Genomic DNA, 16,077 nt, shown 5'->3' with positions numbered 1-16,077 from the left:
CGCCAGGTTAATGAGTAACGTATGTTTCTAAGGATTATGATGATCTTTCAAATGAGTATAGCCCTCTTTTCGGTTATTTTGCTTTTAATAGTTTGACCATCATAGTTGAATATCATTTGTTCAGAAATGAAAATCCTGCAATTGCACTATACAGCTATGAATTTTGTGAGTGGCCAAAAATCAGGGAATTTGGTTGTGGCCCTTTTGTAAAAAGTGGAAAACAATTTCAGCTTTCCCTAAATCTTAATTTCACCCACTTGGAGTGCTATAATTTGTAAGTTAACATTGAGTCTTAGTGCATTCGATAATTCATCTCGTGAAAGTGCCTTTCGTTCAAAATGATGGAGGTCTTTTGAGAAGCCAATTCTGGAATAGAAACTTATTGAAAGTAGGTACTTTAAATATTTAGACTTTTCTGATGGATTTTAGAACCTCGTGTACTATTTTCTTCTCTATTTTTCAGATATCAAAAGGTTCTGGATGTTAAATATTTCATGATTTTTTTCAAAATTAGAGCAACTTTCGAGAAATCCCATCAAAATCGAAAATGAAAAATTCAGTTTGGCACATCATTTTCAAAATCCTTACTTTTATTGCTTCAATGTTAAGCCTCTTCCTAAAATATTTAGAACGTGAACTTTCCAGACTTGGAGTAAATCCTGCTTGTCGTCATAAAAAGTGTAAACCTTTCGCCATTTTAAAGCTTCAGGGAGTTTTCATGTGGGGTCCCCGACCATCTAAGTAAAAAACAAACCTTAATTCTTATAAAAATTCCCTTGGTAGGCTTACCCACAAATTAACTTGAATCGATCTTTAGATTAGAAAATCCAGTCCTCGAATTAAAAAGCAATTTAGGATTTAGTATGCTCCAATTATGAGATCTAATGACTAATTTCCTCATTCCCCGTTCTCTAGATTCGATAAACTGGAGCAGTATGGGTATTTGAATCATTTTGAATCAGTGAGCATCTCCAAAATCCCTAAAGTAGCCGAGCCTATTATTCAACAGCCCTGAACAATGGAAACGATAAAAACACTTCCTGATTCGAGAACGAGTCGTCTAAATTAATCGGCCCCCAAGAATCTCGACATTGCGAAACGATCTCACGGTCACGGACTCGCTTGATTTATTTCTGTTATTTTGTCTTTCTACGTAAAATAATGTCTTTCTTTCTGTTCATGTGGTATTTTCATTGGATCGAAACCAAAACCAACAGAATGTTTCTGTTTATGCAAAACGGGAAGTCGAGCTTATGAGCCACGCTTCAGAGAGGTAACTATCAAGTTGCATTCCGGGAAAAGAATCAGTAAAAGGCATCAAAATGTTAACTTTTGCTGGAATTTTACAAAAATACACATGTTTAAAGATCCATATCCAGTGATAGTGAACTCGGTGTCAGGGTACCAACCATCAAGAAATGTGAAAGTTCGTTGACTCTACAAGAGCGATGGTAAATTCGCGATGCGGTTTATCTAGGTTACAACGAACCTTGTTGTGATAAAAATTCATACGTGACCTCACGTATAGTTTTTGTGAAGATTCACGTGGTTACGTCAATGTGTAATTATGTGAACTTGAAAAATCAAACAGCTTCAACCGGAAATACCCGCTTAACCCCATGGAGATATGGCCTTTGTCTTCTAGATAATAAAACAAAGGCATTTAACCACATATCTAATGAAAACATTAAGTATTTATGTCATTCCCTATGAGAACAGCAGTACAAAGTCTGGTCATCAGCAGCAGTTCTTGCAAGACAAAGCCTGGTCACTCGACACTTGACCAGCACTATAATCCTTGAAGATGGCAGAATATTTTATGTAAATACTCGGAATACATTAGGGGAGATTTAGGAAGTATTTTAATTTTAATTAGCGTCATTATCAAGAGAATGATGGGTGTTTAGAAGTATGTCGCCTAGTTGATATGTAGTTTTGAGCAGACCAGTTCAGAGGAGTTTCACCTTTATCTGAACTTGTCAGGATCTGTCGCAGACTATCTGAAGAAGTTGAGAATAAATTTAAAGTTTCTTCATGACCTTGTAAAGACATGCAGATTATAGAATAACAATTATTGTTTATTCTACTAATTGTGCATTTTTCTTCTCTCGAATTCAAAACTATGCACTTCTACCAATTTATGTTACTAACGGGTTAAAAAGTCTACTATTAAAATCAACATATTTAGATTATCTTAACGTTATTGTCATTTACTTTAAACTAATATTAACTTAATTAAAATATCCTCGAACTACATATGGGTTTTGATTGCATGTATCATAAAATGTAGTTTACTATAATATAACTGATTTTTTCACTTGTTAATTTCGCTAATATTGATAGTAAAGTTTGTTTTTACATCACTGATTAGAATGGAAATTTATAGTTCAATTGGAAGTCAAAATTTGATATTAAGTAGGTGCATTTTCGAAGAAAAAGTCGTGCTAATTAACTTGCTAAGGGCCAAATTATTAATTTACCGTCAACTTTAGTTGCAAGCGAATTACCACAAAGAATGTCGAAATAGAGTCTGATTATCAGCCAGATTCTTTCTTTCGAGGCAAATTAACTTCTTGTTAAAGTTAAGAAACAGCATAATACCAATTTGGCGCTAAGTGCTGAACATCAAAGTCTAGGTAACTTTACTGAAAAGATAATTCCTTGAAAATTATAGAACTTCGCTTTAAACATATACTTTTCAAATTCTTCCTCCTGCAGCTAATACCAGAGTAAATAAATTGATAAAAAATTTGGTAGAAGTTTAACGTTTTCTTCCTACACATTCACTCACTTTTATAAAGACTCATATTATTTCCCGTTGCCTTATCATTTAATGTTTTTTCCATACCAAACCATCGTGAATGTAGAGTTTCCCTATTCTCACAAAAAGCTGTTTCCCCTCCTTTAAAATTTAAATGAACTATAATTCTCACTACTTTTCACTGTCATCTCTCAAACTTTTAAACGCTGTTATTATCACATAAAAAACGTAAAATTTATAGACCCATTTGTATATTTATGTGATAATAATGAAGAAATGCTATTATTTGTAAATACCAAATTCATTCCAGCGATATCTCTAACGTAAATGTCACAGAGAGCAAAAATTTAGTGTTGCTCTATTTCTTTGAATTTCGACACAAAGCTTGAAAGTAATGCGAACAGTTCATCGGGACACACTAATTAATTGGTATGTGTAAATTGCTATCTAGAAACTTAATGCAATATGTTAATTGATTTTAGTAATTTCGTACTGAGCAAATAAAAATTCTTAAATAAATAAAATTATTAGTGGCAAAAGCCGATAAGCACTAGACAGCCACTAAATCAAAAGCAGGATCTTTGCATATAAACACGAACAAACTATGTGACCTCCTTTAATGAGGTGTCATGAAGAAATTTTGAATTCGCACGGGGGTCAAGCGCGGTTAATATCTACTAACGGAAACACTTACGAAATTCAAGATAACTGTTGGTACGTATTAATGTGCATAACCCAAAAAGAGAAAAGGGCATCACACGTTGAACCATCTAAGAATTCTTAGCAAATCGGTCGCTAGTGTGCTGTTTAGCGAATTAGATTCAGCAATATTATCAGCATCAGACCTCGATCATCGTACATTTATGAAATTGAAGATAACTGTTGGTACGTATTAATGTGCATAACCCAAAAAAATAAAAAGACATCACACAAGGTCAACATTGCGAGTTTCGCAGCCCTTAGCACATTAAACCATCAAAGAATTTTCGACAAATCACTTATTGGGGTGCTCTAGCGAACTAGAATGAGTAATATTGTCACCATCCGACCTCGATTTTCGTACATTTACGAAATTTAAGAAGCACATTAACCATCAAAGAATTTTCGACAAATTGCTGGCATCTAATCGTCCATCGGTGTGCTGGTTGGCGCACTAAATTCAGCAATACTATCACCATCAGTCCTCGGTCATCGTCCAGGCCGAAGAAAGCCGTATTCTTGCGTCAATGACGATTATTCAAAAACGATATGGTGCAACTTTAAACAAACGAACGTCTTGGCCAAGCCCGGTTCTTGCATACTGTTAATCGGAAAGCACAGTTATAGTTTTGAAATAGCTTTTTTGTTGTAATCATGCTGGATGAAATGTTCCTCTGGTGTGCCAATGTCTGTAAAGTTTGGCTTACCATCTGCTTGCAGAGTGTATGAGACATATTTTTACCTGCCTAAACGCATTCTATTCCCTGCACCAACTTCACATATTTAGGTGTCTTTGTCCGATTTGGCCTCGGGCTCTTTTTTTATTGTTTACCTGGTCTGCAGTGTAGCGCCTACGAAAAACTATTTAAAACCGCTTTTTGGCGAAGGTTTCACAATTTCTTCCAAAAACTAACAAAATACGAAAAATAAGTTTCCTTTGATATACCTGTTTCTCTCCTACACGCAACCATTACCTGCACATCTGCCACCTTTATATACCTTCTCATTCTTCGTGTAAAGGTACCAACAATGCGAGACCTTTTTTCTGCCTTTGGGTTTTGTTTTTTTGCTCGGATTGGCCAAGTGTTCGGACCATCTGCCACGCGACCTGGTCACATGATACTCACTCGACTGTAATGCAGCCGAAAGACCAGCAATTTGGTTCTTTTTCTGTTTTGGCCATTGGCCTGTTTTGGTTTGAAGCGTGATAAGCATCGCAGAGGTTGCATGTTAGTGGCGGAGGAGGTACATGTTTTTGTTTTGATCTTTCAGGTAAAAAAATCCCTTCAGGGCCTTTGCAACTTTTCAACAACCTAGTTTTCATCGTCAAAGAAAATTTCCCAAGTTATACAATAAGATTATTAACAGCTTTCTCTTGATCTCGGGTCTTCAGACCAAAAATATAAAAAGAATCGATTTCGTTATGGATTCCTACCGCAGTGATGATTGCCTGTTCATTCACATGTTGTTATCTGTAGTCTTAATCATCTCAAGTGATCTTGTCTTAATGGCATTCAATCAATGTTTATGTTGCTTTTCTTTGCGTGAATGGATCGTGACTACTGGGATTGCACCAGCACACAGGTTTGTGTAGACCCTTCTACAAAAAAATAGACTTAATGAGGGATCGTCATAAGTAAAAAGAATATAACAAATAATCAAAGCATCTCTCATTAGCTCATTTTTCTTCGAGAGGTATTCCTTTACTCTTCAAACCTTCCTTCCTAACTCCTCTTATTTTGACGAAAATCGTCAAAATCTTCAACATCTATTGAAGACCGAAACCGTCTAGGTCGTAGCACGAGTATTATAATGGCGCATAGATACGCGGAAGTGCCCCAGATCATGCCATACCATACCAGCGAAGTCATCGACTGGGGCTAGACCTGGTCTGTGCGGCGGCCAAGGTTTTCGCCGAAGACTTCCGCGATTGGTGCTTACCGAGCGGTGTGCCCCAGGACACCTCATAGACCTTGAGAAGAAGATGACAGCGAATTTTGCACACGCGGCAGACGCAGAGGTAGTCAGTGGAATATTTACTGGTTGGCTTCTGGCGGCTTTGAATAGATGTGACTGACTGTTATTGAATGTTTAATTGGCGTGATGGAGAGCGCTTAATACGCAGTTATCTAGCCGCTTAGTAAACTACTTATAGAAGGTCAGAATTGAAATCAATACTTCTCGGATTTGAAGCGCATCTACAACTTAGGCGCAGGCACATTTCGACATGAAGTACAAAGATTTATCCACAGGCGAGCTTTTATGTAATTGTTTATGTCAAACCTTTAAGCACATATTTAACGTGAGTAATTTTTACACCCAATTTTAGTGGATTTCACTGAAACCTTACTAGCAGCGTTTATTGCGCCATGTATTTATTTTATGTGGTAACATGTAAGCTACTTCAAACAGTAACTTATTAATTCTTGTTTACAACAAGCCAATAAATATTTTATTCATTGGAAATTTTGAAAAATCGGTCTTCTGGGGTATGAGATACTTTGCTGCCTAATTAGTGAGTAAGTAATTAAATTTCTAGAAATTTCCCTAATAAAAAATATTTATATAAACTACCTTTAATTTATTCCCTTTGTGTAACTCGTATCGTTTGAAACTGCAACTTTTTACAATAATAATGAGCGAGATATTGCGTTTATAATCAGCAACATACCAATTTGGTTGCTATTGCAAAGCGTTTACGTCGAGTACCTTTAACAAACATAATGGTCGTGTTTCAAAACTGAATTCTAAATACGACCCGGTCATTGAAAATATCATTAAAATCTGGCACCTACTTGAGATTGGCAAATCTTGTTGGGTGTTGCAAGTGCCGCGTTCTCTCAGAGACCAGAAATAAGTTGCAGTTACACGTATAGTATTATTCATATTAGCTGCAATCACTTAAAGTACTGATTTTTACAACGAATATTGAAGGGAATCTTCTCAGTTTCTGGAAGAATTCTAGTAGGTTTAAATATTTACTATTTGTAAATATTAGGAATTTATCGATAGACAATCATTATGACACCTAAAACTCATAAAAGCGAAAAGGGAAATTTTCGCAATAATTTATTTCTCACGGTACCTTTAATTTGGGAATGATTGGGAACTTTTTTTGCTTATGTGGGAACGTTCTGGCTACCTCAACGCAATTTAATCGAGGGGGTTACTTGGCGACCAAATTTCCTTTCTTCTTTTGTAATTACCCAGTTTCGTCAAATTATTTGTTCGGTTCGGTATACATTGGGACGTAGATAAATTAATCTCAAGCATTGCACTTTGAAATGGGGAATAACCACTACAGAGTCTCATGTGTTCTAGTGAAATCAGTTTTTTTTTTTATTTATTAAAGTCTGCTGTTGTGCGGTGCTGTTTTTTTAATCGAAATCAACGCGAACTCACCTTAGGATCTTCAAGATTATCGTTCATCATTCGATACACTCAACAAAATTACGCTTCTGTTAGTCCCAACTAATCCGAACTGACCTTAGGGTGTTACCACTTTCAAAACTTTACTGAACGTCTACCAAAATTATCTCGAATACGGTGCACTGTGGGGTCTATTTTAGACATCCTAAACATGCCCCAGGGGATTGATTTTTGAGGGTTAAGATTAACTCAGGTTAAATTGGAATTACGTAGATAGGCCCAATAGTCTAAAATGATTGGTATAGATAGTATCGTTTTTTTACAGTTCTGTTCCGCTTTTTTGGTAAATAAGACACTAATTCAGGACGGTCAAATCGGAACAAATGACCTTTTATGTCTTATATTGCGCCTGCGTATGACGCATTTCTGATAACAAAATCACGTGACAGGGGCACTAATACATGTCAGCCTTCCGTTGAAAAAAATTAGGCCAATTTAAGTGGAATGTCGGCCTGCTTTGTAAACCTTCATGAAGCCATCGCTTTTCAGCTTCGCTCTTCTTCGATTTTTCTTCTCTGATGTAACCAGAATCATTTGCTCACATCATAAATAGGCTGAGATAAAGCTGTGAGAGCTGTTTAACGAGGTGTAAATGCTATCGTTCCAAGGTCGAAGCTTTCGAAATTGTTGCGAAACAGGAGAGTGATAAGAAGAATCCACATGTCAAGAGTATTAGGGTTTTGCAATCGCGCCACTGGAATGAAAATGTGTGTTGAGAAACATTGTTATCTCACTACGTAGGCACCTAAATATTACAAAATCGCCTTCAATCCTAATTCATTTCAGTGCAATACATTTAAGAAGAGCGAGATCCAAACTTATCTCTTTTGTTGTGCGCTGTTTGTCTCATTTCTGGATAAATTATTATTCAGTCCAAGAGTCATTCCTAGAACAGCTTTTAATTGTAGTTTTGTGGAAATGCATTAGAAACAAACATGATATCACAGGAAATAACAGTTTACGAATTTGTTTTTAAGAATTACAAGTAATCAATTTAACGTGTTTAAGCCAGTTCATGGTTGAAAGACCTAATCGGTCGCAAAATCATTGACCGGTCTGTTAGCAACAGGCACATAGCTGTTCAGGCTTACATTCTGCGCCCATCCTAGACCAGAAACCAGGAGAAGTATGGTGATTTATAGGTATACAAGGCTCTAGAAGTATCGTGAGTTGAAAATATGCTGGTATTGAGTATTCTACTTGAATCTTTCCACTTACTGCAACGATTTTACAATTGTTCAAAGCAGTAGAATTTAATAATGTAGAATAAATCCTTATGTTTTCTATGCCCTTACTATATTTGGTATTTTCGCCGTAATCATAATAACTATTATAGACAGATAAAGTGATTAGTCTTTGTTAAACGAGTCATATTGTTTCAAAGAACACTAAAAGTAAATCGCAAGAAAAAAGATAACAGAATTATTCGAGAGATCTCAAAAAGCATTTTCATGGGAACCACCTAAAGGCAACTCATTCATTCATCAAAATCTGGTGATTCCATGTTCACCACTAGTCTCAGCCCCCGAGATTTATATTACTCATCACTTTCGGGGTCAATATATTTCAAGTTGAAACGGTAACCAAAAAGTCTTTGTTATACACACAGACGTGCAGCGATGTAACCAGTTCTTCCAGTTTTTTTTACTACTTTCTTAATATACTTCACGAAATTTATGTTATTTTTATGTAATCATTAATTTAAGGTTGTGTGCGGTTTTGAAACCAAAAGTGGCCACGTTTATTTGTGTTGGTATTTGCAAAAATACATTTTGAAGTCGACAATTTCAAATAATTTTTGCCCATAATATTGTCGATTTCCTACGTCGTAGCGAAATAGCTGATCCAATTAGCCTTCCGCAAATTCTATACTTCTCCACAATTGGTCGTTAATAATTTCCCAAGAAACAAATTTTGTAACGCTCTTTCATGATTGAAAGGGCCACCAAGGCCACCAGATCTGAGGGCCAGTCATCCGCTTTTTATATTACTTTAATTTAAAATTTTGCATCATGACCAGAGCTGGAGCATGGCTCATGTAAATTTACGTAGTTTCACAAATGAATTTTATATAAAGTGCGGCCTTGAAAATATGAATAAGGAAAAACACTTGTTGCATACGCTCAGACGGTAGTAAATTATGAAACCTAAATCAATGGAAACCATAATACAACAAATTAGTTATTACTGTAGGTATTCCTGTCGGAACAATTCAATCAATCTGAACATACGAGCGTATGACTGGCTTTTATTTATTGGTTAAAGTGACACGTTAATCTTTGCTAGAAACAACAGAATTGTAATTTCTCTTATCAGAACTTGGTACCTGTCTGCCTAAATGAGTTGAATTACATACCATGTCATCTAATGTTGTGCAAGCTCTTGAAAGCTCCTTATTAACACTGTGTACTAAGCTCCGTAACTAGGATACGATAACACTTACTCACGTCTGTCATACTTCCCCACCAAGAATTATTAGTCATTTTAGGCAAATTTTCAATACAGTCTATTTCCAATGAATACAGGAAAAGATAAATTAGTAATGACTTGTCAGCAGAATTTTTTCTGACTCGATAATTGTGATCTTACAATAGTTACAATTGCAAATGCTGAGTGAGCACATTCTTTATTCTCAACCCCATGATAAATAATTTTAAGCGTTGAGAAAAATTGCGCAATTTTAGAAGCATTGCGGTGGCTGTTTGACTCCAGACACGTACGCTTTGTTTACGATTACAAAGCGTTCACTAATCGACTCACTTGGGGAAGCCACCAGTTTAGAAGCTTCGTTTTGAATACGATGTAAATACATGAAGTGCTTCTAAATAGTTATTTCATATTATTATTCATTCGGCATGACGCAACGTATCTGCACCCAAGTACAATGAACCTGCTAACAAAATCAATTCCTGTAGTATTATAACACTACTGCGTTTCAACATTACTCACTCGCGTGTTTGTAAGAAATGCGGAAAGTGAAACTTTACCGCACGGTCCTTTTTCGGATTTTACATCAGGCCATCCGTTTAGCATGCATTTTAAGTAGTTAGCTGACGCACCTCATAAAACCAGAACTGTTCAAACAATGAATATCCTCATGATTTATCCGAATATTGCTCGTGTATGCGATTGAATCCAAAATCAGCATTGAGCAATTGAGGATGTGGAGATCATTTTGTCGCAACAACAGTGCTATTATATTCGATAATTGGACTACGAAATTTCGTTTCGTCAATGCTGCAGCATTACCTAATGACACAATAAAAGATGGTTAATTGATAAGCAAATGATGTCTAGTTATGTTTTGTCCTTACAAGCTATGCAATGTCTGTTTATGTAAATATCAAACCACAATTTGTTGTTGTGGCTACGATGTTTGTGCACCGCAGACGAGTGTGTGATGTGACGCTTTTACGGCATATTTTAGTCGAATTTCTAAATAACAGCAAAAACACTTCTAACAAGTCTTTTTTTCTTTTCAGAACTAACCTTAAACTCGAGTCTTTCGAAGACGCGGTGATGTTAGAGCAACCAGAGTCCGATTGGCTGCAGGACAAAAGGGGTTGTCCTGCTTACGTTAGTCCTGAAATCCTGAAAGCCGGACAGTATTCGGGTAAAGCAGCCGATATGTGGTCATTGGGGGTGATTTTGTATACGATGCTAGTTGGAAGGTGAGTGTCACCTTAAGTAATATACAGGGTTCGCCTTTGGGAGCTGACACAATCCATATATAGAAGATTACAAGTTTAATGTATTTTTGCACTTTGTCTTTTGTCCTGTGGAAAAAATCTGACATTATAAAAAAACAAAACAAGCAATCAAAATAAATATTTAGCAACTTGGTCGTATAAAAGTACGCTAATGTATCCATTACCTACGCAGTATAAAGTAGTTTATAGTTTTTTCGATTTACTTAAAAAATATAAATTTTTGATTCTTATGTTGTATATCGTCTTCGTTCATTCTTTCTACCGCTCTAATAATACCGCAAAAATAATTGAAAACTCTATTTGAAAAAAATGTCTTTTTTGAATTTAAAAATTTTAAATTTCAATAATTTGTTTCAAAAACTTTTTCAAATATTTTTCCTAATTCTTTAATTGTTTATAAAAATGTGTTAATTTTTCAGTAATCTAAAATTTGTTTCATCAATTTATGTTAAATAATTTTGTAGGTAATTATGTTTTATTATTTATTAATGAAGCTATACAAGTGTCGAAAAAGTCGTAAAAATGAAGATAAATAAAAAAAAGTTGAGAATCGATACTACGTTATATTATAAAACTCCTGTTTTTTTGAACATAAACCCTATTTTCATTAAAAAAAATTCTATGTTCCATTTTAAAAAATGAAGTAAGAGTCAGTTTCCGATTTAACCGGAAGTCATATCAGGTTGAAAATATTTTTACAATGTCAGGTTTTTCTACAAAACAAAAATATATTAAACTTGTAACTTTCCTTATACGGATTGTATCAGCTCCCAAACGCGAACCCTGTACATAGGTAATTATTATAAGAAATTAGCTCGGTAATGTCTTAGGTCTTGGATTTTGCTAGTGATGGCATTTGACGAAAATTACTAAGTTGCACCATTAAACATACGAGGTGATTTATTAAAACCGCTTAGCTGTATTTAGGACACCCCTTTGCACGCTCTCAAAACCTGGCACATGCCTGACAAAATCATTAAAATTAATGAACATACAACGTTATGACAGTGCAAGATGTGAGTAGAAATACGATAGGTGATTCGTCGTATTTTGACCTATGAACATCAAAGTCTTATATCTTTTGCCGAATCATCATGGTCAGAAATCCAGTCAGAAGAGCTTCGCAAATATGTTATTATAACTCCAATTTACCACAGTGAAAATTCGCGTTAAATGGCCGCTAGTTTTTGTGTTGCGATTAATTTATTTTAGTTGAGATTGCACAGGTCAGTCGAGGCTACTTGGACCAATTCGGGTTGCTGTTACTGAAAAAACTTCAATCAGGCCGGTTTAGAGTTGACGTAACTTAGGTCATTTATGTTAGGTACTAAATGAATTGGTCACAAATTGAACTAAAATTGGACAAAAAAAAACTGTTGTACAAACGTACTTTTTCAAATCAACCTGAAGTCGACAATTTAATTAGTAATTCCGAAATGGTTGGAGATGAATAGTAATACACAGTACCAGAAATACTTATCTTATTATGGGTATCTCGGAAACTGTTGAGACGCAGAATTTCTTCAAACGGCGCCAACAGAACGAGTGACTAAATGCTGATTTAGAATATCATTTTATATTTTTTGTTTTTAAAATGTTAGGCTAGTTGGGCGAGTCACTTATCTACTATATACGTCACCGCAAAATAATCTGCTCATTAGAGAGCTTACTTCCTGCATCCGGTACAATGCAGCAATTTTCAGAAATGAAAATTCCACAGATTGCTGGGTTCCATTTTTCCTAATACGTATTAGATGTGTTTACACTCAAATAATCCTCCGTCATTATTTCAATTCACCAATTTGCATTTCCAAGAATACCTTATCATTTCTTAGCACTAGACGACAGGTATATTTATAATGTAAACAATCACAGACGATTAGCATCACTGGCAGCCTTGAACTTACATCATTACAACAGGAACTCGAGCTTTAAAAAACATGTTTACATGAAACGTAAATATTGTTGGGATAGGATATTTTTCGAAGTCCTAATTACCTAACACGAGTATTTGCCTCAATAACACTTTTCTTTTCGCGAGTAGCGCTTTTAGGAACTTCTTGGGGAGCTTTTATCCGCACGTAATCGTTTGACTTACAAATGCGTGATTGAAGACCAAAAACAAAAAAAAAAAGAAGCGAAACCTGATGCAGGCAGGCATCAAGTAGATATTTAGGAGCACCTGCCGACGTCAAGATAAAGAAAGCCAAAAACTAAAAAAAGAAAAAAGAAGAAAACTATTTAATACAGCCCTCATGCTACGCCACCGGCTACCGTCATGTATGAGGGGCAGGTGGTCCCGAAACGAAATTAATGTGTGCCGTGCAATAATCTTGATTGGACGGGGTTTACGTCTTGGTATTCTGTATAATACACTGCTCAATGTGTTTACCATCTTTGGGCACAATTGACAAGAGAACCTTAAATAGAGTCACCTCCTCTTACCATAAATAGATCAACAAAGTATTTGCTGCTTAACGACTTAAAAGATGATTTGCACATTCCGAAGATATTCTCTGGTGTATCACAATATCTGAAATTCTGTTCAAACTCTGAGTCTATCACTCCTAGACCTTTCTAGATTGAAAAAGCATTGTATATCCATGACAGGCTTACCATGTTATTTCATTGCTGTAAAATGAATTCATACCTTGGACTGTGAAACCTCGTATTCTTAGCGTTGAAAAAATCATCGGGAAATTATGTCCAGACATATATCAATATGAGTTCCTGAAATTCCCAAAACTATTTACTGCCTTAAAATGTCGAGAACCTCACTTGACCACTAGAAATGCTTAGTAGCAGTTTAAAGGCATTTTTGAGGAGAAACCACTTGTGGAAGAAATGGAAATATAAAATTACATTAGAAATCCCCAAGAGCTCTCAAAAATAGCAGATATGACTGTCCTAAAATATCGAAAATCTCTGTTAGTCGCCAGAAATACTCAGCAATACTTCAGGGGAATCAGTAAAAACTTCCGTAAATGTATCTGTAGGATATACTAACCTTAGTGTAAAAGAAAAACATGAAGAAAATAGGGATTGTTGCCATCTTGTTAGAGTATATTTCTTCACCTTTTATCCATCTAGAAAACTCTATTACAGGTTGTCTTGTTTATCTTATCCTCAAATAGTAACTTTAGAGTCTAATCAACCCTTCAGTTAATTCCACGTAAACGTGAAAACATTGATACAATAGCCCACAACTCCTAAAAGCAGGTACTTAAGGCTTGATGCTAGGGGTAAGCAGGTGGTTGACTTTTCAAGGGTTTATCGAAATTTCAAGAGGGTCTTTTTTTTACTGTTCCTAATCGGACAGTGGCCATCTCTTCGCATATAAAGGAACAGGTGCACTTGAGCTCTTTCGAATTATTGTTTAGAAGGGGTGCACTTTTTTCAGGGTTGATCTTTGACAATACAGTATTTATAGGGGGTTGTAAATAACAACAAGGTGCATTCAAGGAGGTTTAGTTTATAAAGCGATTTTTTTTCATTTACATTTATGACTACCCATAATCGGTCGCACACGCATTTCAAAGTGGTTTTTAATGAATCAATCAACAGGATATAAATCTTGAAAGGACACTATAAGCTAATATATTCATATGTTATTACTATGAGACATACGTGTGCCATGTCTATAAACCGAGGTCTAACAACAACGAATGGCGAAAAGATTCACAGAACTTGGTAGGAGCGTTCCTGTGAATCTCCATACTATGATGTGGAATAACCGGGTTTTGCTAGAATCTTTAGTGCATAAACATACAAACATGAATAACAACACCACGTTCTTTACGAGTAATTTCAGCAGGATTTTCTCAAGGGCAATTTCGGTCTATTGTGTTAAACTCTTGCATCTGAGGTGTACTTTTACAGGAACCCATTCACTGTGATCTCCGCTTTATGGTATTGTAATTTTCCCAGCTGTAGCCTTACCGTGAAGGTTAATTGATTCATTAGTTACGGTAAAATGCCTTAAAACCTATGACTACCCATATGCGTGGTAGTCATTATCAGTTACCAAAATTCAATATATCAGTTATGGTGTAGATTGACTTGTTTCCTTTCAGAAAAGACAAATCGTTTAAGGTCGATTCCGGTTGGATAAAAATACTTAACTCTGCAATTAGCTCTCGTTTAAGTCCTTTCAACACAGCAAAAAAGTGTAGAAACTCCGATTTAAGGTCAGTTATAATTGATGAAATATTCTACAAATGATCATTTTTTAATTGGCCACCTTTCAGTTAATCAAAAATGGAAACTAGCATTTATATAGTAAATTCGGTTTAAAAGAAACTTATTGAACGTTTTCTCCTTGGCATTCCCAGTTAGTAACATTACTATAACTTAAAGTCAATTTGAGTTAACCAGAAATTCTGCAGTTCGAAATTCAGAAAATTAATGGTCGGTCCGGTTGATCAGTTAAAACTCGTGAAGACTAATTATTCATATATCACTTATCTCCAGCTAAAGCAACAGTGAAGAAACTGATACTACAGAACCTAATGGTAATTATTTTGCTACGTGGCTCAAAACTGTTCTCATTGCGAATATAATCATTCACCATTGTTTCCACAGCAATCAAAAATAGGATTAAGTGCCACTTGATAAAAAAAGTGGAATTTCTCGTTCAAACTAACAAAGCCCAGGTAATTTTGCTGCATCAGCGTTATTTAAAAATATTTTCAAATTATTACCGAGTAGGTGGTTTCTAACCCACTCATTGTCGAAATTCTGTAAAGCTGAGTGTGTAATTTGAGATTCCACTAAATTCACAAAAGGAAACATATTATGATGATTATAATTAAATATCATTTTTATACTGCAGAACAACCAACATTTTTTTCTTTGGGAGAAACGATTTTTATCAAACAAAATCTTTCAAATCAAAAACCACCTAGAATATCTGAAAGCTCTCCGATGCGTAACGGTCTTACCATATGACTGCCCATTAAAATTCTGATAATTAAATACCAACACAGGTGAACCAAGAAATAAGTCGCCCCAAGCATGCACATGTTCTTATATCCTATTAGAGGATACAAAAGGGTGAGGGTTTTTCTTGGTGCATTGCGGTACCTATACCTTTAAAGGTCCCATCGTCTACCATATGTTTCCTGTCGGCCGCAATGGTCTGTTATTTTAGTTTCCCTTTAAACTTGGTATGTTTGTGTGAAAATATCATATTGGGGTTTCATGGTAGAGTAGGCTCAGATGGGTTTAGAAAATCTTGTTTTCATTGAGGGTGGAACAGCTGTTTTGATAGTAGGTTCATTTCAAAATTGCAGTTCACTCACATGTCTTAACAGATATTCATCGCTCAGATCATTGATTGATTAAAAAAATACATTCCTGGATGAGTTTTGAACTCATCCTTCTTCTGCAGTCAGCTCGTAATGCCGTTTGACTGTCGGAATAAATGTAAATCCCAAGCTCCGTTTTTTTTTTGATTTGAATGACCGGTTTCATCTCTTG

At 35.5% G+C, this 16,077-nt stretch overlaps 1 protein-coding gene across 1 annotated transcript in view; it reads left to right on the top strand.

Moving 5' to 3' along the window:
* Positions 1-16,077, top strand: part of trbl (tribbles) — a 37,580-nt gene that overhangs the window by 18,684 nt on the left and 2,819 nt on the right. The window contains exon 4 of the mRNA XM_066403041.1: positions 10,372-10,560. Within this exon, the coding sequence (XP_066259138.1) occupies positions 10,372-10,560 (189 nt within the window). The remainder of the gene's footprint in view (positions 1-10,371; positions 10,561-16,077) is intronic.

Source organism: Euwallacea similis, chromosome 2 (genome assembly GCF_039881205.1).
Source record: "Euwallacea similis isolate ESF13 chromosome 2, ESF131.1, whole genome shotgun sequence".
Taxonomy (NCBI): domain Eukaryota; kingdom Metazoa; phylum Arthropoda; class Insecta; order Coleoptera; family Curculionidae; genus Euwallacea; species Euwallacea similis.
This window is presented reverse-complemented; position numbering and strand designations above follow the sequence as displayed.